The 22,674-nt window shown below is 43.3% G+C and overlaps 1 protein-coding gene across 1 annotated transcript in view; it reads right to left on the bottom strand.

Moving 5' to 3' along the window:
- Positions 1–2,406: 2,406 nt before the first annotated feature.
- The window catches only part of LOC149454679 (tryptase gamma-like), a 29,867-nt gene continuing 9,599 nt past the window's right edge, over positions 2,407–22,674 (bottom strand). Inside the window, exons 4-7 of the mRNA XM_089687230.1 lie at positions 18,463–18,634; positions 10,250–10,521; positions 5,269–5,426; positions 2,407–3,237 (exon numbers count right to left, since the gene is read on the bottom strand). Coding sequence (XP_089543356.1) covers positions 2,926–3,237; positions 5,269–5,426; positions 10,250–10,521; positions 18,463–18,634 — 914 coding nt within the window. The 3' untranslated portion in view covers positions 2,407–2,925. The remainder of the gene's footprint in view (positions 3,238–5,268; positions 5,427–10,249; positions 10,522–18,462; positions 18,635–22,674) is intronic.

The raw sequence follows: 22,674 nt of genomic DNA, 5'->3' as shown, positions 1-22,674 counted from the left end.
TGTTATTTTTAACAGAAGGAATGTTTATTGAAATCATAGCACAGTGTGCATGTGAATCATAGCAGAGTTACATTATAATATATTCACAATCTCAAGTGTACATCAAGAGAAAAGTGCATTCAATACAATATCATCACACTGATTGGAGTCAAGGTTGGCTCACTCCTGGCTCCAATTAGCTCTGGGAGAAGTCATTAAGCTAGGGCCTCACATACTTTTTCCTCCCTGCACTGTGAAGGTTTACATGTTATGTGCAATTAAACCATGGCAACATCTAATGTTTGTGTAGTATTATTTTCAGCAGACTGTGTTCTTCTATTGTTGTGACTTAGATGACGTTCAGAGCACATTTTATGCCCAATTCATGCAAAACTCCACGTAATCCCAAGGGGTTCACATGCTTTTTCTTGCAACTGTACATACACAGACTAGGGACAATGCAGACAGGAGTCAATTAACCTGCCAGCATGTCTTTGGAGTGTGGGAGGAAACCAGAGTAGCCGGAGGAAACCCACACGGGCACAGGGAGAACATGCAAACTCCAGGCAGGTGGTGCCATGGTTGGGATTGGAACCAACGACCCCTAGTACTGCCACGCGGAAGTGCTAACCATTTAGCCATTGTGCTGCCCCCATTAGGGAATATCTTTGCAGATAGCCTTAAGCTGCAGACCTCTCCGCTTAACACCCATCAATTCTTCATATTTATATCAAAAGAATACACACAGAAGCCTCATTGCACAGTATATCTATTCAAAAGGCTATTTTATTAAAAACAAGGCGGTAACACTCACAAAATAAGTGCACTTCATCCAGTGCACAAAGGATAAATCACTCTCTTTACAATGAGATTTTCTACCTTAAGATATAGCTTTGGCTTCAGACACCTTTCCAATATTATTATTATACAGGATTTATATGGCGCCAACAGTTTGCGCAGCGCTTTACAAAATGAGGGCAGACATTTCAGGTACAATACAATTTGGTGCAAGAGGAAACAGAGAGCCCTGATCGTTGGAGCTTACAAACTAAGACATGGCCGATTGCCGGTTCTGCTTAGCACGATGACATCATTTGGCCACGCCCTTGACACGTTTCGTCATCCAATCATGACTGCTTCAGAAGGAAATGGCCTGTTAAAGTACCTCATATATACAAAAAAGTGTAGCGCTAAATAAATACTAAGCAAATTGTAAATAAAGAATGTGACGCACTGAAAATTAGAATACTGAATCCAAAGCCAAATGGATTTTTGAGATGGGTACTTTAAGAGAATGAAGAGATATCCTCCTGCGCTTAAAATGGGGCCCTAACCATAAAGCTGCTGACGCTAACCTTATACCCAATAGGTGAAGTGACTCATATATACAAAAAAGTGCAGCGCTACATAAATACTAAACAAATTGTAAATAAAGAATGTGACGCACTCAATCCCCTTAAACATATACAAAACGTGGGGAACACACAATTGTGCAACACGTGAATTCCCTCTATGGAAATATAACGCCTAGGAAGTCACGTGCTAGCGTGACGCAACGCATCGGTACGCGAGGAGGTATTTCCGGGTGCGCGGTGACGTCACTTCCGGCGTGGGGGCCATATTGGAACACCTTGTGATACCCATGCAGTACACCTTTAGCATGAGGTGATACAGAGCATTGTATAGAGAAGGAACAACATGTGAGTGGGCCATTTATGTTTATATATAGGTTATAATAAAACAGATTACACTATGGAAGCTTTTTTTGTTTATCTATGACCCGGGGAGGGTGTTTCTACACTTTATGGAGGCTTGGAATGAGGAGCGTTCACTACCTTGAGGGGAGCCTGTGAGGAATCTGCGTTTATCAGGATTGGTGTAATCCTTTGAGAGAGCTGACCCTGTGGGGTTGAGGCAAGGAGGTGAGGGGGCACTCAGGCCATTAAAGGATTGATCACGTATTGGACACTTACACAGCCACTTGCATGATAGTTGGATTGGAGCACCATCATTGGATTATATTTAGTGTATATATATATGCACCGTTTTGTGGACTGGTTTTGAGGATTTATGTGTCATGATATATTGATTTGTTTCTGTGTGAATCACTATTGCAGTATTTATCACTTGCACTTGTTATATTTCCATAGAGGGGATTCACGTGTTGCACAATTGTGTGTTACCCCCGTTTTGTATATGTTTCAGGGGATTGAGTGCGTCACATTCTTTATTTACAATTTGTTTAGTATTTATGTAGCGCTACACTTTTTTGTATATTTGAGTCACTTCACCTATTGGGTATAATGGTAGCGTCAGCAGCTTTAGGGTTAGGGCCCCATTTTAAGCGCAGGAGGATATCTCTTCATTCTCTTAAAGTACCCATCTCAAAAATCCATTTGGCTTTGGATTCAGTATTCTAATTTTTTTTGATCCTCTTCAATGAGTATTGTACTTTTCAATCCCCCTAGAACAGGGGTGTCAAACTGTCAGCCCTCCAGCTGTTGCAAAACTACAAGTCCCATCATGCCTCTGCCTTTGGGAGTCATGCGTGTAACTTTCAGTCTTGCAATGCCTCATGGGATGTGTAGTTTGATAACAGCTGGAGGGCCGCCAGGTTGACACCCGTGCCCTAGAACATAAGTCCCGTGGGATCCAAATTATGCAAATCCCTAAAATGTTTTTATAGACAATGATTCCTAGAACTGATAGTTATGTTATAAATATGCTCTTATATACATAGATAACTTTCTTTTCATCCTGCCTAGATACTGAAATCCACAGATACATTGTATACAATATGTCACTCCCTCCGTATCATGTCATGCAATCATTAATTGTATATTCTTTTCCTGTTAAACACATTTTTTTTACTTTCATGAGATTTGGTATTCCATGCAAAGGGAACTTTCTCTGCCTGTCTAGGTCAGCGGAGATGGCTGTTTTTGGTTATATGAGTGTCAGCAGAAGAATAGTTGGGACCAGGATCACCCAGCGATGGTGTGAAAAGCTGGATGTTAGTAAAGGAGCATTGGTGTACCCCGTGTTGAAGAGGCTTGCTCCACATGTCCTCGCTGGTTTAGGGATATGTGACACATAATTGAATGTAACGTTCAGGTACTTGCTGATCCAAGCTTGGTAGGCCGTCACCTGTGTGTACACCCCAGGGAAGTGGTATGCAGATCCTAATCCCGAACTCACAATTCCAACCTGGTACCATACGCCCCGGACCTTACACATCAGAGGTCCTCCAGAGTCACCCTGTAAGACATCAATAATCATCAGCTGCACCAATGTCTATCTGTTCAGGATAATTCAACAAAATGTTTGAGTCTTGGCCTTTCTGTGAATGTGTAATTACACAAACTAGATGAGTATTTAGTAAATGGGTATGGAATGTGTTCTGCGCAAGAAATTTAAGAAGTCAATTTTAATTTGCTTTAAGCATCTTTGTTCCCAAGTAAAAAAATGTAAAAAATCAGGACCTGCAAAAGAAGAGGAGTTACGCTCAACCACCCTACTATCCATTCTTCAGATTGCAGAGCAATGGCCTTTTCACATCTAAGATACTTACAGGTATATGCTATGATTGGTCAAATGCTTGCTCTGTGATTCCGACGTCTACATCCCTGCAGGGCACAGTAGCAATGGTCAGCAGATGGAACCACAGTGCATGGACACACAAAGGTTCAATGTGAAGATTCCTTCATGTGGATGTTGCTCCTGAGCAGAGCCATAGTCAGAAAAATGGACTATGAAACTCCTGCTTTTTGACTTTTTACCAGACCCTCATATGATCATGCAGGCTTGGTGGCCAGGAAAGGGGTTGGCGAGTGTGTGCCTCCCTCCCTGAACCTTACCAGGCCCTCATGCCCTCAACATAGGGGAGTACTTTGCCAGGGGTGACCCTCTGGCAAGCACCTTGTCCCCATGTGATGAAGATAAGGGCCTCTTCTCCAAAATCCTGGCGTGGTGGCTGTAGGGATCTGTGGGCGGAGGACTTATCAGAATCTGAAAGTCCCCTTTAAAAATAAGGGGACCCCAGATACTGCCCCCCTCCATGTGAATGACAGAGTATATAACAATCCATTCCAAGTAAAAAACATTTTGTTTCGATCCAGAGCAGAATGTGATCTTTCTGCTCAATATTGTTGCACAGAGCAGGTAGGTATAACCTCTTTTTTATATAAAAAAATGGAGTTTAGTGACACTTTAATTGATGGGTACTGAGGGGCAGCTACCCTGGGCACTGGTATTATTTGAGGTGGGGGGCACTATGAGAAGATTTGGGGGATGAGATTAGTGTTGAAAGGGAGGATTTGGGGAGCGAAAGGGAGTAAACATTTTTCTGAGGGGAAATTTGGGGAGTTGTTATAGGAGTGGTGATTTGGGGGGATTTTTGTTAGGAGGAGGGAAGGAGATTTGTGCTAGGAGAGGGGATTTGGGGGGGTTTGTGCTAGAAAAAGTCATATGGTAAAAGGGGGGGGGGATATTTGTGATAGGAGGGTACATTTTTTGGTGAGGGGATTTGGGGGGTATTTGTGCTAGGAGAGGAAATTTGGGGGGTTGATTTGTTCTAGGGTCAGGGATTGGGGGAGGGGAATTTGTGCTGGGAGAGGGGGATGTAGAGTGGGGGGGGGGGGATTTGTGCTCAGAGGGGACATTTGAGGGCAGAGAATTTGTGCTAGAAGGAGGATTTTTTTGCGGGGACATATAGGGTGAAATATATAGGGAGAAATTTGAGCTGGGAGGGGGGATTTCAGCAGGGGACAGATTAGTACCAGGAGGAGGGGGAATTCTCACTTAGGAGGTATGCATACAAATTAGTGCTCAATTTTTTTGGAGGGGAGGGGATTTGTGTTGACACATAATGCTCATACATCTTGGGGGGGGGGGGGTGCAATTTGGCATGTTTGCCCTGGGTTCTAGATGACTTTTGATCCTAGGAAAAAATTGCTTAATAACATTTGACCATGAGAGTTAATAGGGGAAACAACATGTGGGGGACTTCCGCACTGTGTGCAGTCAATGGAGAATTTTGTGCAAATGGCCGAATAATTAGGTGTTGGGCGGAATCCCCTCCCAGCTGCAGAGTGACATGAAAAGTTTAGCAGTTGTAATATTCCCACTGATAAATTTGACAGCTTTCTCTTGTTGTTATCAGGTAACAGAGTGGGCAAGAATAACCTCTATTTTATTAAAAAGAAAAAAAAATAGACTTTATTATCACTCTAACTCCTGTAAAGAGATGCTAAAGATGAGCCATGTTGGAATGCTCTTGGTGTCACTCACCTGCCAGGACTCCTTATGCTGATCCTTGTAGCCGGCACAAATCTGATCATACTGGATGAAGTAGGGATTTCCCTCATTGTTAAAAAATTTATTACAGGTATTGCGGTCTATTAGGGGAACCATGACCTCCTGGAGGGTCCCATATGAAACTACATTTTCTGGTGATGAAACAAAGACAAGAAGATAATTAACCCTTTTGCTGCCAGGCCCTGCGCTCAACTTTTAAACCCAGGTGGCCAGACCATTTTTGCTATTTTTTCCACTGCTTTTTTATTTTTCCCTTACAGCTTGTAGGGAAGAGTTTGTAAAAGACCCCCCTCCCCCCCCCCAAACCATATGTATCCTAAAAGTACATGACTGGTAGAATAAAAAAAAGATGCTACTGATTTTTAGGGCCCCATTATATTTATCAAAACATTATTTTCGCTAAAACCACTGTAAAATCATTATTGGCAGAAACAAACCCAGCAGATTTTACAAAATTCCTACAAAATATACAAGTTTAGCCTGTTTTGAGTTAATAAATACCAAATGTAAATTTTAAATTGCGCCTTTTTGCGAAATGGTGAAAATTGAAAGTATGCAAAACTGTAAATAGTGATGAAGCGCTCAACTTATATCCTTCCATAATATATTAAATAATAATCAATCTATATAAATCTAGTGCAAAAAATCCCCCACATAGAATTATACACCCCCTAGTGGCCAATAGTGATATTCAACAAAATAACACTTAAACTGTGCGAAGTGATAAATGTTATACAAAATATAATGCAAAATCAATTTCAAAAACAAAATTATTAGTGATGCCACACTGTGCAAAAATAAAAAAAGTGTTCAATACACAGTGGTTATGGTTTCATTCCATGCTGCAATTTGTGCTCTTCGTGACTCTTGAAGTGACTCCCCTCATTAATAGCCAAAGTGCCCCCTCACCTTCCACATTCGACCCTTGCAGGTCACAAGGCTTTATATATATATAATATATCTGCCAGGATATTGATATTCCACTGCCACCACCGACTTTAATCAAGATCCTCCTCCAAGCAATGAGTTCCTCTCACATACCTTCCCTCACAATACGGGCTCAAATACAGGGCGCATATGTAAGAAAAAAGCAGACCTCCATAGTGCAACACTATTTTAATGCACTCAAGGTTTAAGATAACAAAAAACGCACTCACATATCCTCCAACAGAAAGAAGCAATTTCCCATGTGCTATGGGTATACTCAGGTGTACCAAAATGGCGTCCGAACCCGGAACCGAAAGTACGTCACCGGAAATGCGTCGACGCGTTGCGCCACGATCACGTGGCTTCTTCAGGATCAACATTGGGATATACATGATCACGCGCTTCATCATGTATATAAATTGTTTGCACATATCTTGAGGTATAAAGAATAGGTGGTAGCAGCTCACTTTTTGATCACTAGGTTTTGTGGAGCGCAGGGGGATCTTTTGTATATGTAAATAGTGATGGGCTAAACACCCCCCTTTTCGATTTGCGGTCGAACAGCCGAATCTACAGAATGTTCAGACACAAACTTCAAACAAGAACTGAACAGCTGAGCAGTTACTAAAATACGGCATGAGTTATACTAAGTCATGCAATATTTTAGTAGTGAGACATTCATTTATGTTTCAGCTGTCAGTGGGGTTCCCCGCTGACAGCTGAATGTAAAAAGAATTGTTGACATTGCCCGACAATTAAAAAATTGCCCTTCGGGTCTGGTATGGATTTTGAGGGGAACCCCCACACCAGAATTAATAAAAATAAATGGCGTGTGGGTCCCCTACAAAATCTATACCAGACCCTTTTCTGAGCATGCAGCCCAGCAGATCAGGAAAGGGTGGGACGAGCAAGCACCCCCCCATCCTGAACCATACCAGGCCACATGCCCTCAACATGGGGGGGTGCTTTGAGGCAGGGGCTCCTCGCAAAGCACCTTTTCCCCATGTTGATGTTGTTGTGGGGGTCTGCAGGCGGGGGGCTTATCAGAATCTGGAATCCCCCTTTGACAAGAGGGCCCCCAGATCCCGATACCCCCCAATGTGAATGAGTATGTGGTACCATGGTACCCATACACAAAAAAAGTGTAGTGTAAAAAGAGACAGGAGACAGTCTTTGATAAGTCCTTTATTAAAAAAAAACGCTACTCTGGTTCTCACTGACTGACAGCTGCACCACCGATGACAGTTCTTAAACACTCTCATGACATCACAAGGGGGCAGGGTCAGATGAATTGCTTTGACCAATCATAATGCACTGTCAGGGCAGTGCATTGTGGGGCATGGCGAGCACACAACAGGTTTTAATGTTTCACTTAACAGCTTTCAGAGTTTGTAAAAGACCCTCCATACAATATATTTTCTGAAATCACATGGCCAATAGAATAAAAAGAAGATGCTACCAATTTTTTTTAGGCATAATAGTTGTGCATATGTTTATCAAATCGCTATTTTCACCAAGCAAACACACTAAAATCCTTATTTGCGCACAAAATCACAACATAACTCACAAAATTCCTGCTAAATTCTAAGGCCTCATTCAATGGGGTGTGGTAAAGCATACGTCAATGGAGGGTCGTGTTTACCTGCATTGTGTTCTGTGCATCCCTGTGCAGCCAGTCCAATTCATGTCAACTGGGACCCAGCAGCTGCAAGGACAGATCTGACATCCGTGTAGGTGCATGGCCTGAAACGTGGACAGTGTGAGTTAGGGACATATACCCATACGGATGTCAAGTTGGGAGCAGTGGCTGTGTCGATGCAGCCACTGTGTCCCAACTGATAAGGATAACTCCTGTGCATTCCCGTGCCGCCACCGTGTTCCAAATTACATCAGTGGGGCTGCCTGCATGGGGATGCATGGAATACTTGTGCACCCCTGTGCAGATAAACGTGGCCTCACTTTGTGTACAAGGCCTTGGACCTTGTTTAGACTTGTAGTTGGGGGCAGCAAAAATGAGCAGTTCAGCTGCGTTTTTGCCACCTGACAAATGCCCCCCCCCCCTTAAGCTGCAATAGGCAATGGAATTACAACAGGTTGTGACTGTGTAGCTTCCTCACCGCCTGTCAGTGGCCAAAAGTGGATTGGGCTTCAGAGGCAAGGAGGTTTAGACGCATCTAAATCTACCCTTACCATGTTTTTTATTTTTTTTTTTCAGCTTAGTGTTTTGGCCTCATGTACACTGCTGCTCATAAACGTGAGTTCAAGAGCTTTTGGCATTTTTTTTTGCCAACACCCCTGAACTCAACTCAATATAAGCCCATGTGTCCATGCCCACATAGACTTTTATCAGAGTTTAACGGCAGCAAAGTTTAGGGTCAGTTAAACGTCCCCTTCCTGAAGGCAGAAGAATCGAGTTCGTGAAAGGAATGCTTTGTCCTAAAAATGCTAAACGTTGCAAAAACGCATTTAAACACGCTTAGGCATTTATTTGTTTCAGCGGCAAGTACTCTGGCCAATGAAATTAATAAAGGTCCAAATGCTAAACGTGGCTAAACGTGAGTAACCGCGGTACCATGTTTACACACATTTTTTGCCAGCAGAAAAATGTTGCAGTGTAAATGGAGCCTTTTTTTGCACAGGTACATTTTTATTTTAACGTTTTTAAAAAAATTTTGGGGGGTGGGACGGGCTTTGGAGAGGCATCAGGGATCTACACAGACCTCTAATGTGTTTGAAACAGAGAAAAGGACTGCAGACGCTCTTTTCCTCCGCGGCCTGAGCTGCACTGAAGATGAATGAGATAGGAGTCTGTATAGACTCCTAATTCGTTCATTAAATATTTCATTCACAAACTGACCCATAGTAAATACAATCTGTGCCAGTGATGAAAGAATACAGGAGATGTCTGTAGTGATCGCTGGCTGCATTCCCTCAAGATAGGAAGGGGTTATGTTCAGGGGCGTATCGACCGCGAGGCAAACAATGCTTTTCCAGAGGGCGGCAATTTATAGGGGGCGGCAGCACCCCCAGGAAGAAGGGATTGTACGGGATTGCACTACCTCCCCCCCTTCCTGCTGCTGCCCAGAGATCAACAACCCTTGGAGGGGGGCAGTCCAATACGATATGAGGAAGAGGGGGAGAGAGGGAAGAGAAAGAAAGGGGAGAGAGAGGGGGAGAGGGAAGAGAGGGGAGAGAGGGAAGAGAAAGAAAGGGGAGAGAGAGGGGGAGAGGGAAGAGAGGGGAGAGAGAGGGATAGGGGGGGGGAGAGAGGAGAGAGAGAGGGGGGGAGAGATAGAAAGAGAGTGAGAAGAGGAAGAGAGAGAGAGAATCATATATACATACACACACTTATTGAACTCTCTCGCTCTGTCATTGGGGGGGGGGGGTGGGGGGTGCAAACTTTTTGTGTTGCCTAGGGCAGCACAAAATCTAAGTACACTACTGGGCATGTTTACCAGCCCCCACTCTCCATGCTGACAGCGATCTGCTGCAACAGAAGGGAGGGGGAGGCGGGAGACCCAGTTAGCAACTTCAGAGAGAGGGAGCCAGGTCATCGGTGAGGTGGGGGGCATTAAATGAGGAGGTCAGAGAAGGGGGATCTATTTTGACCACTTGATCCCTCTGTCGGTGGGAGGGCAGAGGAGGCTACAGGGCAACCAGATAGGGAATTTACAGCACAGCTGGGTGGAAGGGGGGGACACATAGCAGCAGAGAAGCGGCAGTGCGGAGGGGCACATTTCAGGTAAGTCGCCTTGGTCAGTGGCTTGTCAGAGCTATCAGTTTGTTCAGCGGCGTCTGCTGAATGATTCTGCTACAGGTTCATGGTCACTGAGGGGAGCATGAGCTTGTATCTGAGGAGGAATGCTAAGTTTGGGTTCCATAGATTTCAAACAGGACTTGATGAACTGAACCCGGGCAGATTTGCCCACCATAAATTAATATGATATAGTAGGTGTAAGGGACAGGTCTGGCTTCTTAGGATTGAACATGAGTTAAATCACTTTGGTGTTCATTTTCAAAGACTCACTTTCATAAAATCTTGTACCCCAGCCGGTCACCCAGCACTCCGTACCACAGGGGAAGGTGGTGGTGGAAGATGGCAGACAGATGGGCATGATGTGCTCAGTATAGATGACAGGGGTGGCCAGCCGCAACAGGGCGATGTCCCCAGGGCCTCCTTGACTTCCATAATTACTGTTGACGATGATGGTCCTTACATTGGCAATAACTGTATGAGGGCTAATCACACCCAGCCGGTACATGCCCAAATATACTTTATAATTTGATACCCGGATAGGACTGTAGAAAGAAAACAGTAGAAAGCATCATAACTATCAATGACCTTCAGAATGTAATGAATGAAATATAACATGTTCATAATGTGTTCTCTATGAATGGCCCGTGTCTACACAAACCCAATGTTGTGAACTTAGGCAGGATCATCAGAGTTTATTGTGATGCTAAGTAATCTCTATGGAAGGCTCAGAAGTGGAATGCAATTGCATACATGTGATACCTAAAAGGTTAAAAAGTTCAAAACATAAATATTAAAACAAGGCAGATATATAAGCTACAGAATAATGCAACTCTGTTTTATTTATTACATCATCAAATGCATTTTTTTTTTTTGGTTAATACAAGCGGTGTAAGCACCTAAATTGGTGTTAGCCTCTTAAAGTTCCTCTACAGCACTGATGTCAAACGGGCGGCCCTCCAGCTGTTGCCAAACTACAAGTCCCATGAGGCATTGCAAGATTGACAGTTACAAGTAAGAAAGGCCCAGAGTAAGAAGAAAGAAGACCTGAACGAAGGGCCGGCATGACAGGGGTTAAAGGGGGTTGGGAGAGGCAGAGTCCCATTAGCATAAGGGGAGTCTAAATAGTTTTAAGGAAGGAGTGGGGGGAGCTACGAAGGGTGGTCTTACAGGGTGTGGTAGGGGGTTTTCAGTCTGAAGAGAGTTTTCACAAGGTAGACTTCCCTTCCGCCCGTTGTTTTCTGGTTTGTCTTGGTGGTGGTTGTACCATATTGGTGCTGGGGAACGTCCGGCGGGATGCAAGGTCCTCCTTGGTTAATGTGGGCACAAGAAAAGGCACTTTGTAGGAACCCATCTGAGGTACGGCTTCCAGTTGTTCTGGTGGGGGTATCTGTGGTGGTGTCTCCGAGTCGCTGATGTTGCGGCTGGAGGTCTAGTTAAGCAGAATGCAGGTATTCATTTTCTTGATGCCTATTGGGACCTTGCAGGAACGTATGTTTATACTGTGTTTACTGTTAGTTATTGATAGTTGTAATTAGAGATGAGCGAAGTATTCAAAAATTCGATTCGGCTGATTCGGCGAATTTCAGGAAGAAATTTGATTTGATGCGAATTTGTTCGCTACGAAGTTAACTTATAAAAAGGGTTTCTAGGCTTCAGAGAGCCTTTAAATTAGTGCAGAACACTGTACCTTTAATTTAAATGCCCTTGGAGAAGGAGAAGGAGAAGGAGAAGGAGAAGGAGAAGGAGAAGGATGAGAAGAAGGAGAAGGATGAGAAGGACAGTTCTGTGACATTCACTCCATACAGCGGTTTCAACCGCTGTATGGAGGGAATGTCCCAGAACTGTCAAATAGACTATTTCTGACAGTTCTGTGACATTCACTCCATACAGCGGTTGAAACATTGTATCTATTTGTTTCCATAAATGACATTCTGCAGATACACTTAGAGGAGCTCTGCAGATACACTTTTTGCCGGCTTGGAATTATTCTTATTTTCATCCTACTTCTTCTTCTTCTTCATCCTCATCCTCATCTTCTTCTTCTGAGGATGAGGATGAGGATGAAGAAGAAGAAGTAGGATGAAAATAAGATTAATTCCAAGCCGGCAAAAAGTGTATCTGCAGAGCTCCTCTAAGTGTATCAGCAGAGCTCCTCTAAGTGTATCTGCAGAATAGAGGAGCTCTGCAGATACACTTTTTGCCGGCTTGGAATTCTTCTTATTTTCATCCTACTTCTTCTTCTTCTTCTTCTTCCTCTTCCTCTTCCTCTTCCTCTTCCGAGGATGAAGAAGAAGTAGGATGAAAATAAGAAGAATTCCAAGCCGGCAAAAAGTGTATCTGCAGAGCTCCTCTATTCTGCAGATACACTTAGAGGAGCTCTGCTGATACACTTAGAGGAGCTCTGCAGATACACTTTTTGCCGGCTTGGAATTCGTCTTCGTCTTCGTCTTTCCAAACCGGCAAAAAGTGTATGTGCAGAGTTCCTCTATTTCTGACAGTTCTCTGACAGCTTCTTCACATGTACAGCGGTTGAAACATCTGTATCCTAAATGGAAACTAATAGATACAATGTTTCAACCGCTGTACATGTGAAGGAACTGTCAGAGAAATGTCAGAAATAGCGGAGCTCTCTGCAGGGACACTTTTGCCGGCTGATCGGGAAAAATCCGATTCGCGCACCCGAAGTAGGCAAATATTCGGATTCGCCGCGAATCGAATTTTTCCTGAAATTCGTATCGAATTCCGGTTCGCCTGGTTCGATTCGCTCATCTCTAGTTGTAATAAAAGGCCGTTTTTGGGCTATTAACTCCATTTTGTTGTCAGTGTGGTTACTAAGGTTAAGGATGAGGGGTAGGTATTGGTTTAGTGGGACTTATAAGCCATCTTTAGTCCCCTGGTCATGACTCCCAAAGGCAAAGGCACGATGGGACTTGTGGTTTTGCAACAGCCGGAGGGCCGACAGTTTGACACCCCTGCTCTACAGCTAAGCTCAGGCTGGGGAAAGGATAAGAAGTACAAGGAGACAGCCAGTCATGGAGCATGCTGATAGAGGGAGAGAGCAGAGTGACAGAGAGATGAGATACAGTGTGCTTATGTGTTTTGGTAAAAGTCCTATGAAGGAGATTTTTACCAAAACACATAAGCTGCTGTAACTTGCACACTGTACCCTTTATAAATAAAGTACTTTTATCGAGAGAACGAGTTGCCGGCTCTTAACCTTCTACATTTTGTTTCTGTTTTAAGTGCCAGGAAGACGCTGTGAGCTTTGGAACATGGTTGGTCTACCTCCAGGGGGAATCAACCTAGGTGTACATTTTAATTCATGGCAGCATCAATTCAGAGGAGCTGGGTTGATTGATGATGGCCATCAATAAACCTAAATGACTGAGCCCGTCTACTGCCAAAAAATAAGTTCTTTTGGGAACGGATATGGATCGGGTGGTGAGTATTGCAGCAAAGGTACCTTTTTTATCCTTTGATTTTTTTAATTGGAAATGAACTTTGAAAAAAAAGTTTCTGTTCCCTTTATTTATTTTTTATATATATTTTAGACTAAAGGACTAAATACAATATTTTTGTGGTATTATTATGGTATTTTCTTTTGCACATACCAGCCATGATCATAATGACTAGAGATGAGCGAAGTATTCAAAAATTCGATTCGGCTGATTCGGCAAATTTCAGGAAGAAATTCGATTCGATGCGAATTTATTCGCTACGAAATTAACTTATTAAAAGGGTTTCTAGGCTTCAGAGAGCCTTTAAATTAGTGCAGAACACTGTACCTTTAATTTAAATGCCCTTGGAGATGAGGAAGGAGAAGGAGAAGGATGAGAAGAAGGAGAAGGATGAGAAGAAGGAGAAGGATGAGAAGAAGGAGAAGGATGAGAAGAAGGAGAAGGATGAGAAGAAGGAGAAGGATGAGAAGAAGGAGAAGGATGAGAAGAAGGAGAAGGATGACAAGAAGGAGAAGGATGACAAGAAGGAGAAGGATGACAAGGAGAAGGATGAGGAGAAGGATGAGGAGAAGGATGAGGAGAAGGATGAGAAGGAGGACAGTTCTGTGACAGTTTCTGACAGTTCTGGGACATTCACTCCATACAGCGGTTGAAACATTGTATCTATTTTTTTCCATAAATGACATTCTGCAGATACACTTAGAGGAGCTCTGCAGATACACTTTTTGCCGGCTTGGAATTAATCTTATTTTCATCCTACTTCTTCTTCATCCTCATCCTCATCTTCTTCTTCTTCTGAGGATGAGGATGAAGAAGAAGAAGAAGTAGGATGAAAATAAGAATTCCAAACCGGCAAAAAGTGTATGTGCAGAGTTCCTCTATTTCTGACAGTTCTCTGACAGCTCCTTCACATGTACAGCGGTTGAAACATCTGTATCCTAAATGGAAACTAATAGATACAATGTTTCAACCGCTGTACATGTGAAGGAACTGTCAGAGAAATGTCAGAAATAGCGGAGCTCTCTGCAGGGACACTTTTGCCGGCTGATCGGGAAAAATCCGATTCGCGCACCCGAAGTAGGCAAATGTTCGGATTCGCCGCGAATCGAAATTTTCCTGAAATTCGTATCGAATTCCGGTTCCCCTGGTTCGATTCGCTCATCTCTAATAATGACACATGGGGATGATTTACTAAAGGTAAAAAGGCTGTGCACTGCAAGTACAGTTTCTTTAGATCCGAGGGGAAGATCTGAAATGAGGCAAAGCTCTGCTGAATTCTTTCATCCAATCATCTGCAAGCAAAAATGCTGTTTTTTTTTAATTTTCCTTGCTTGTTCCCCTCAGATCTAAAGCAACGGCACTTACAGTGCCCTTGCAGAGCACTTCCAAGTTCACTTAGAGTGCACTTGCAGTGCACAGCCTATTTGCCTTTTGTAAATCAACTGAATGAGGTGTTAAGATGTACACTATATTGCCAAAAGCATTGGGCCAGCCCTCCAAAGCATGTGATTCAGGTGTTCCAATCACCTCCATGGCCACAAGTGTATAAAATCAAGCCCCTAGGCATGCAGACTGCTTCTACAAACATTGGTGAAAGAATGGGTCGCTCTCAGGAGCTCAGTAAATTCATGCATGGTCCCGTGATAGGTGGCCACCTGTGCAATAGGTCCATCCATGACATTTCCTTACTACTAAATACTCCACACTCAACTGTTAGTGGGATTATAACAAAGTGGAAACAACAGCAACTCAGCCATCATGTGGTAGGCCACGTAAAATGACAGAGTAGGGTCAGTACATGCTGCGGCGCATAGTGGGCGGAAGTCTCCAACTGTCTGCAGAGTCAATAGCTAAAGACCTCCAAACTTGGTGTGGCCTTCAGATTAGCAAAACAAAAGTGAGTAGAGAGCTTCATGGAATGGGTTTCCATGGCTGAGCAACTGCATCCAAGCCTTCCATCACCAAGTGCAATGCAAACGTTGTTACTTGTCTGACTGCCCTATACCAAGTGTAAAGTCTGGTGGAGGGGGGATTATGGTGGGGGGTTGTTTTTCAGGGGTTGGGCTTGGCCCCCTAGTTCCAGTGAAGGGAACTCTTAAGGCATCAGCATACCAAGACATTTTGGACAATTTCATGCTCCCAACTTAGTGGGAAGAGTTTGGGGATGGCCCCTTTCTGTTCCAACATGACTGTGATTATATAGTTTGCCACAAGGGCATTCTAAAAGGTAAGTAGTTTCACAGGAAATAAATGTATCAATTTCACATTTAGCCCTTTCCCTCTCCACCTGTCCAGCGTATCACTACTACCTTACTCCCAATACTAGTATGGGATCCCGCCGTGTACCTAATGCAGACTCCATGCGTGCACTTCATTTAACTGTTCCGGACCCTGGTGGTACAAATCTGCTCTCTTTGCTATGGGAGACAGATGGCTGCAGAAGGAGTGCAGACAACATCTACCTTGCTGCAACAGGCTATCTCACCTGTCATGTGTACATACTAATGACAGGTTGCTAGAGAAACCATTGTTACCCTTGGTAACCACTTGTATCTTCACACTGTATAAACTCTTGTACTGTTATCTTCATACCCTAAGGTGTTTTGTGACCCGAGCTGTAACTATGTGTGCATTACACCACTTTAGTAACAGGGAAGGGAACTCTTAAGGCGTCAGCATACCAACACATTTTGGATATTTTCATGCTTCTAACTTTGTGGGAAGAGTTTAAGAAGGGCCCCTTTCTGTTCCAACATGACTGTGTACCAGTGCATAAAGAAAGGTCCATAAAGACATGTAGAGGAGTCACTAGGGTTGGTGTCACCCGGTGTGGTAACACCTGGTGTCACCCCTCCAGAGGTGGGCGGTCCCTGTCGTGCACACACAGCCTGGCTTTTCCCCTCCCTGTGTCCCCGTTGCAGCTCCAGACTGGAGCCCTCTGATCGCTCCTCTCTCACCTCTGTCCACTCTCCATGACCGGCTCCTCTCACAGGTCAGGGACCCCCGGCGCAGGCTACACTTCTCCTGCACACACCTCCGGTGCTCATGTCCCGGGGCTAAGTGTGATGTGCCGGCAGCCCCCTCCCCCTTCTCCTGCCCTTCTCCCCCCTGTACATGACTGACAGCTCTCTGTACATTCTTGGGGAGGATGACACCCAGATGGGGGGGCTCTAATGAATTTCCTTCTTTTCATTTTAGTGTCGCCCCCTGTGATAGTGTCACCTGGTGCTGCCCTCACCCAACTAGTGACGCCACTGAAGATATGTATGAGTGAGTTTGGGGTGGAGGAACTTGGCTGGCCTGCACAGAGTCCTGACCTCAACCCCACAGAACACCTTTGGGATGAATTAGAGCGGAGACTGTGAGCCAGGACTCACAGTGCCTGACCTGACAAATGTGCTTCTGGAAGAATGGTCCAACCTTCCCATAGACACCCTCCTAAACCTTGTGGACGGCCTTCCCAGAAGAGTTGAAGCTGTTATGGCTGCAAATAGTAGGCCAACTCAGTATTGAACCCTACAGACTAAGACTGGGGGGCCATTAAAGTTCATGTGTGTGGAAAGGCAATCCAAAGTGCGGTCCAATACTTTTGGCAATATAGTGTACTTTGTTACTATTTGAGGTAATCGGACGTGAGCCAGTGTCAGCAGCAAGAGTAGCAAAAAACAAGTTTAGATGAAGATATCAACACACAAAGGCTTAATCTGCAACCAGATTACCAGCAAGTAGGTAGCAGTACAGGAACAACAAGTGGAACCATAACTGAAGGCCATGGTCACAATGAAACAGAGAGACGAGCAAAAGCAGAAGGACAGGATCCAGGTACTGGTAATCAGGTTACAGGTGCACAGACGACACACAAAATCAATATAAACAGGCAAACCTTTGTATGCAGAATGAACCTTATATGTGTCGTGTCCACATTTGATAAAGGACAGGTATAGGAATAGTTGAAGCAGAGGCACTGTGTAGCTTGCAGAACTACAATGACATAAATGAGATCGCAGTACAGGCTGAAGGTTCAGCCCCCCATAGACTTCAAATCCAGGTAGTGTTGGGACAGTGGTCCAATCATACTACTGCTAGGACCCTCTCCTGCTGTCCTGTAGACCTGGACAATGCTTAATTCTATACAGAGAGAAGTTCAAAGCACGATGCCCCAAGTGTGCTCCTAATATCCAAGTGGTAAACTATGGGGGTTGATTTACTAAAACTGGAGAGTGCAAAGTCTGATGCAGCTCTGCATAGAAACTGATCAGCTTCCAGGTTTGTTTTTCTCAAAGCTTAATTGAGGAAGCTGATTGGCTCCCATGCACATGTGTAGCAGATTTTGTATTCTCCAGTTTTAGTCACTCCACCCCTATGAGTTTAAAGTGGAACTGCATTGAATCTGAGTTCCACACACCAAAAACGCTATATAATTCATTTTTAATATCCAAAGCAAACTCCCCCATCCATCCATGTCTCCATGCTTTATGTTGCTAAGAAATCCTTTTGAAAAACACCCCCTGGCATTTCTGACTGCAGCCATCTTGAGTAAGGGCAGATGATACATGCAGCAGCTACTTCTTGGAATCAGTCCATCCTTAGCTCAGGCATTGGCTGAGCTGAGAACCCTCCCTCCCCTCCTGAAGATTCCTGTGATATATGACTATGATATGATATGATTTGCCTAGGCATGGAAACCATGAAATTAAAGTATGATATACTTTCCTATCCATTTACTAATACTAGCAGCATAAGGATCATAAAATAGTCCATGTTGGTTGAGAGAGTGAAGTTCCGCTTGAAGGTATTCTATGGGCTACTCTTCACCTGTGTCTATCTACTGCCAGTGAATGAGCCTATGAACTCAATAGCTGAACGAGGGGCCCAGAATCAATGAGGCACGCATGGCAGTTTTAAAGTGGAAACTCTATGGATCAATTAAGACGTCCATGACTTATCTTTAGAAACATTTCCAAAAGCAGAATGATTGGTGTCTGATGGAAGAATTAGTTTATAAAGGTAACATGTTATACTTACTAGAGGATGCAATCTGCTGCCGTCAGAACCCACTCTGGAGAGATCAGGGAGCCCCCACATATATATTCTCTATGTAATTCTTTTTCTTTAATAGTGACCTGCCAGGGCCAATCCCTATCCAAGGAACTTGTATCACCAACCTTCTGACTGAACACATCGGGGGAGCCGCACACTGAAAGATTTGGAGCTGACACAAGCAAAAAAAAATGATTTGTTTGACTTCCATAATAAAATAGATACATAAATAATGCACACAAATAATAACACCATATTTATTAGTATGTTGTCTTTCAGCAGATAAAAATCCTCAGGATTGATTTTGGCCTAAGAGATATTGATGACACAAATTTCAGCCACATACTGAGTATTCAACGTCAAAACCCAACCAAATTGTATTTTTTTTAATTTAATTTTATTTTTATTTATTTTAATGTCCCCCGGGCAGTGTTTCAAATACAAAATGGAGATCAGTTTGCAATGCACACCTCTCCTCTGATGTTTTTTTCATAAGATGTTCTGTCTGCTGAGTTAACCTCCTTGGCGGTTTGATCCTTTCCGATTTTTTGTGCTGAAAGCGGTACATTTTTTTGCATGGAAATATGTAGTTTTTTATTGTAGGCTGTAATTTTTAGGAATAACTCACTGAAATCTGTCCGAACAAGAGTCTATTAAACATCCCGGGGATGATAAAATTTGAAACACGAAATTATAAATTATAATTTAATAAATAATCATAAAAAATAATATAATCATAATAATACATTTAATTCAATAATATAATCAAACCAAAAACACTGAAATTTGAAATACAGAGGCAAATTCGCAGATCGCTGAGCAAAGTCGCAAAATCGTTTTCAGTGTCTGATGACGAATTTCCCCCACGAATCATTATCACTCAATTCTGCAAGTGGTTCTGATTTACTATCGCTGTTCTAAAACCGCTCTTGACGTAAAGGGACGCTTTTTTGGACTTTTCTAAGTTTCCAGGCAGAAAGAACATTCAAAATGCAGGCAGGGCACAGGACAAAGCACCCGGGACAAAATGTATGTGAAATGCATTGAAATAGCAATGACAGCAAAAATGACATTTTTTAAAAAATTCTAATTTCCCGCCGGTTCCGGCGCCAGTACGTCCCGACGTCACAGGGACCGGAACACGGAAGCCGGATGCCGGCATCGGCCGGAGGAGATGGCTGGGGACGCTGCAGGGGACACATCGCGGGAGTGAAGGACAAGGTAAGTGCTGCAGGAACCCCCAGAGCAGCGCCGCATGGTAAGCCCGAGTGTAGCTCGGGGGGGTTACCGCTTTTGGTATAGAACTTTTACCCCGAGCTACACTCGGGAATACCGCTAAGGAGGTTAATTAGCACCCAACCTCTTTCTATCTGGAAGACTGAGACTAACTTGTGACTAACTTGTGAATGAAGTGCATCACCACAACAGCCTTCATTCACAAAGGAATAATTCACAGAGTGGTACTGGTGTTGTCATGTCTACATAATTAAAAACTGCGCAGCACCAGGAGAAGATCTGAAGAGAAAGGGAACCCCTAGACATGTGCAATTTGTTTTATTCCGAATCGAAATTCAGATGAATTTTCTGTTATTCAGAGATTCAGATGTATCAGAATTCTGAATCACAATAGTAACACAGTTCAACAAATCCGAAATAATGAAAGAAAATTTGCCTAAAATTTGAAAATAAATTTGAATTTGAAAACAAGAATAAAATAGAATAGAACAGAAGGGGGGGAAATAAAAGGATAGAAAATAAAAGAATAGAAAAAAATACAAAAGAAAATAATAGAACAGAAAATAATAGAGGTACACAATAGAAAATAAAGGAATAAAATAGAAAAGAATAGAATCAGTTAGAAAAAAAAATCTTTTAAAGCACCCCCATTCCACTGTGCTCGGGCGCAGATGTAAATCGCGCACGCATATGTAAACGCTGTTCACAGAAAAGGTATCACTGCGAGTGAGAGAAATCATTCTAGCACTGGACCTCCACTGCCTATGGAGATTTTTAAGTACTGTAGTTTCTCGCTATTCCACAAGCGTGAGCAATTTCAAAGCATAACATGTATGGTATCTATTTAGGGCATAACATCTCCTTTTATGTTTTACCAAAAAATCAGGCTTTGTATTGTGTTTTTTCTGCATTCAAATTCATTGAAGTGTATTCCCCCCCCCCCCCCAAAAAAAAAATTGCCTTTAAAAAACAGCTGCGCAAATACCGAGTGACATAAAAAAAAATTGCAACAACTGCCATTTTATTCTCTAGGGCCTCTGCTAACAGAAATATTTGTAACATTTGGGGGTTCTAAGTAATTTTGTAGCAGAAAATGACTGATTTTTACTTTCATAAAAGTGTCAGAGTTGGCCTGGTCTTAAAGTCAGACTTTCAACTCCCTGATGACCTTGGAAAATGCCATCCTTTTTTTTTTCGTACTTTTTTTATCACAGTAAATCAACCGACCGTACTCTCAGTAAGGGGGACATGCTTGGTTTTGTATTAGCATCGAGAGTGACTAGAAATCAGGAAAAGGTCTTTGTAGAGATAGACATACACTATTCTACAATAAAGATTCAACAGGTTGAGGACTATTGGTGTGCTATCTTGGAACATCAAGAGATGTAAGCAGAAGGTTCTTTTTCCCGGCAATATCACCACTGGAAGATCTCTGATCAACTTCTAGTATATACAGTACATACTATTATCAGCTCTTCAACAGGCTTTGAAGCTTTATAGTTAAGATGACAAAAGACAGATGTCTACTCCACCTGAAATCTACTGTTAGATTTAACACACAGGAGGAGAAACCCCCCTCCAAGGGCAATCCATTCAATGTCTTCAACCAAGTCTTCTTCTTTTATTTGATAATTATAATTATATGAATATTATTAGTTGCTTTAGGAATCTATTACAGAAAGTATCCAACATTTTTTACACTCACCGGCCTTTTTATTAGGTCCACCGTGCTAGTGCCAAGAAAATATCCCCCATGACCCCACCACCACCAGCCTGAACCATTGATACAAGGCAGGATGGATCCACCACACCATGACACCACCACCACCAGCTTGAACCGTTGATACAAGGCAGGATGGATCCCCCACACCATGACACCACCACCACCAGCCGGAACCATTGATACAAGGCAGGATGTATCTCCCACACCATGACACCACCACCACCACCAGCCTGAACCATTGATACAAGGCAGGATGTATCCCCCACACCATGACACCACCACCAGCCTGAACCGTTGATACAAGGCAGGATGGATCCCCCACACCATGACACCACCACTACCAGCCTGAACCATTGATACAAGGCAGGATGGATCCCCCACACCATGACCCCACCACCACCAGCCTGAACCATTGATACAAGGCAGGATCGATCCCCCACACCATGACACCACCACTACCAGCCTGAACCATTGATACAAGGCAGGATGGATCCACCACACCATGACACCACCACCAGCCTGAACAGTAGATACAAGGCAGGATGGATCAATGCTTTCATGTTGTTTACGGCAAATTCTGACCCTGCCATCTGAATGTTGCAGCAACCAGTCTGCCCATTCTCCTCTGATCTCTGACATCAATAAGACATTTTCCTCCACACAGCTGCCGCTCACTGGAGATTTTCTCTTATTCAGACCATTCTCTGTAAACCCTAGAGATGGTTGTACGTGAAAATTCCAGTAGATCAGCAGTTTTTCACTCACTGCAACTGTCACCCTACCACTGCCAGCCACAGATGGTGCTGGTTGCATCTTATGGCATTTATTTTTGCAAATTAAAATAAATTTAGCACTTCCATGTTTTGTTGATTTAATAATTTTTACTGTTTTTTTTTTAATTTCTCTATGTTTCTTTCTTTTTTTGGGGGGGGGCTGCAAGTAGCTGGTCTTGCCTAGGGCGCAGAATAGTCTAGCACCAGCCCTGACTACAGAACACACCCCCATGAGGATGATGAGAACAGGAGGTGTTCCATAGTCCTAACACGCAGCCCTGGTGCAGCCACCACATCCAAGCACTGGTATGCTGCATACGTTACATTTGTATTCTTAAGTTTGACAGCCTTCAAGAAGCACATTCCCCCATATTTTCATAAAACTGGAATTCTTATTTGAATATAGGGAATAGAAGACAGTGTGTTTAATGTACTAAAGGAGTGGAGTATGCTCATTTTGTAAAG

This window comes from Staurois parvus, unplaced genomic scaffold, assembly GCF_062004578.1.
Source record: "Staurois parvus isolate SC_StPar_1 unplaced genomic scaffold, SC_StPar_1.0 ptg000421l, whole genome shotgun sequence".
NCBI classification, from domain to species: Eukaryota; Metazoa; Chordata; class Amphibia; order Anura; family Ranidae; genus Staurois; species Staurois parvus.
Note: the sequence above shows the minus strand (reverse complement) of the source record. Positions and strands in the feature narration are given on the sequence as shown.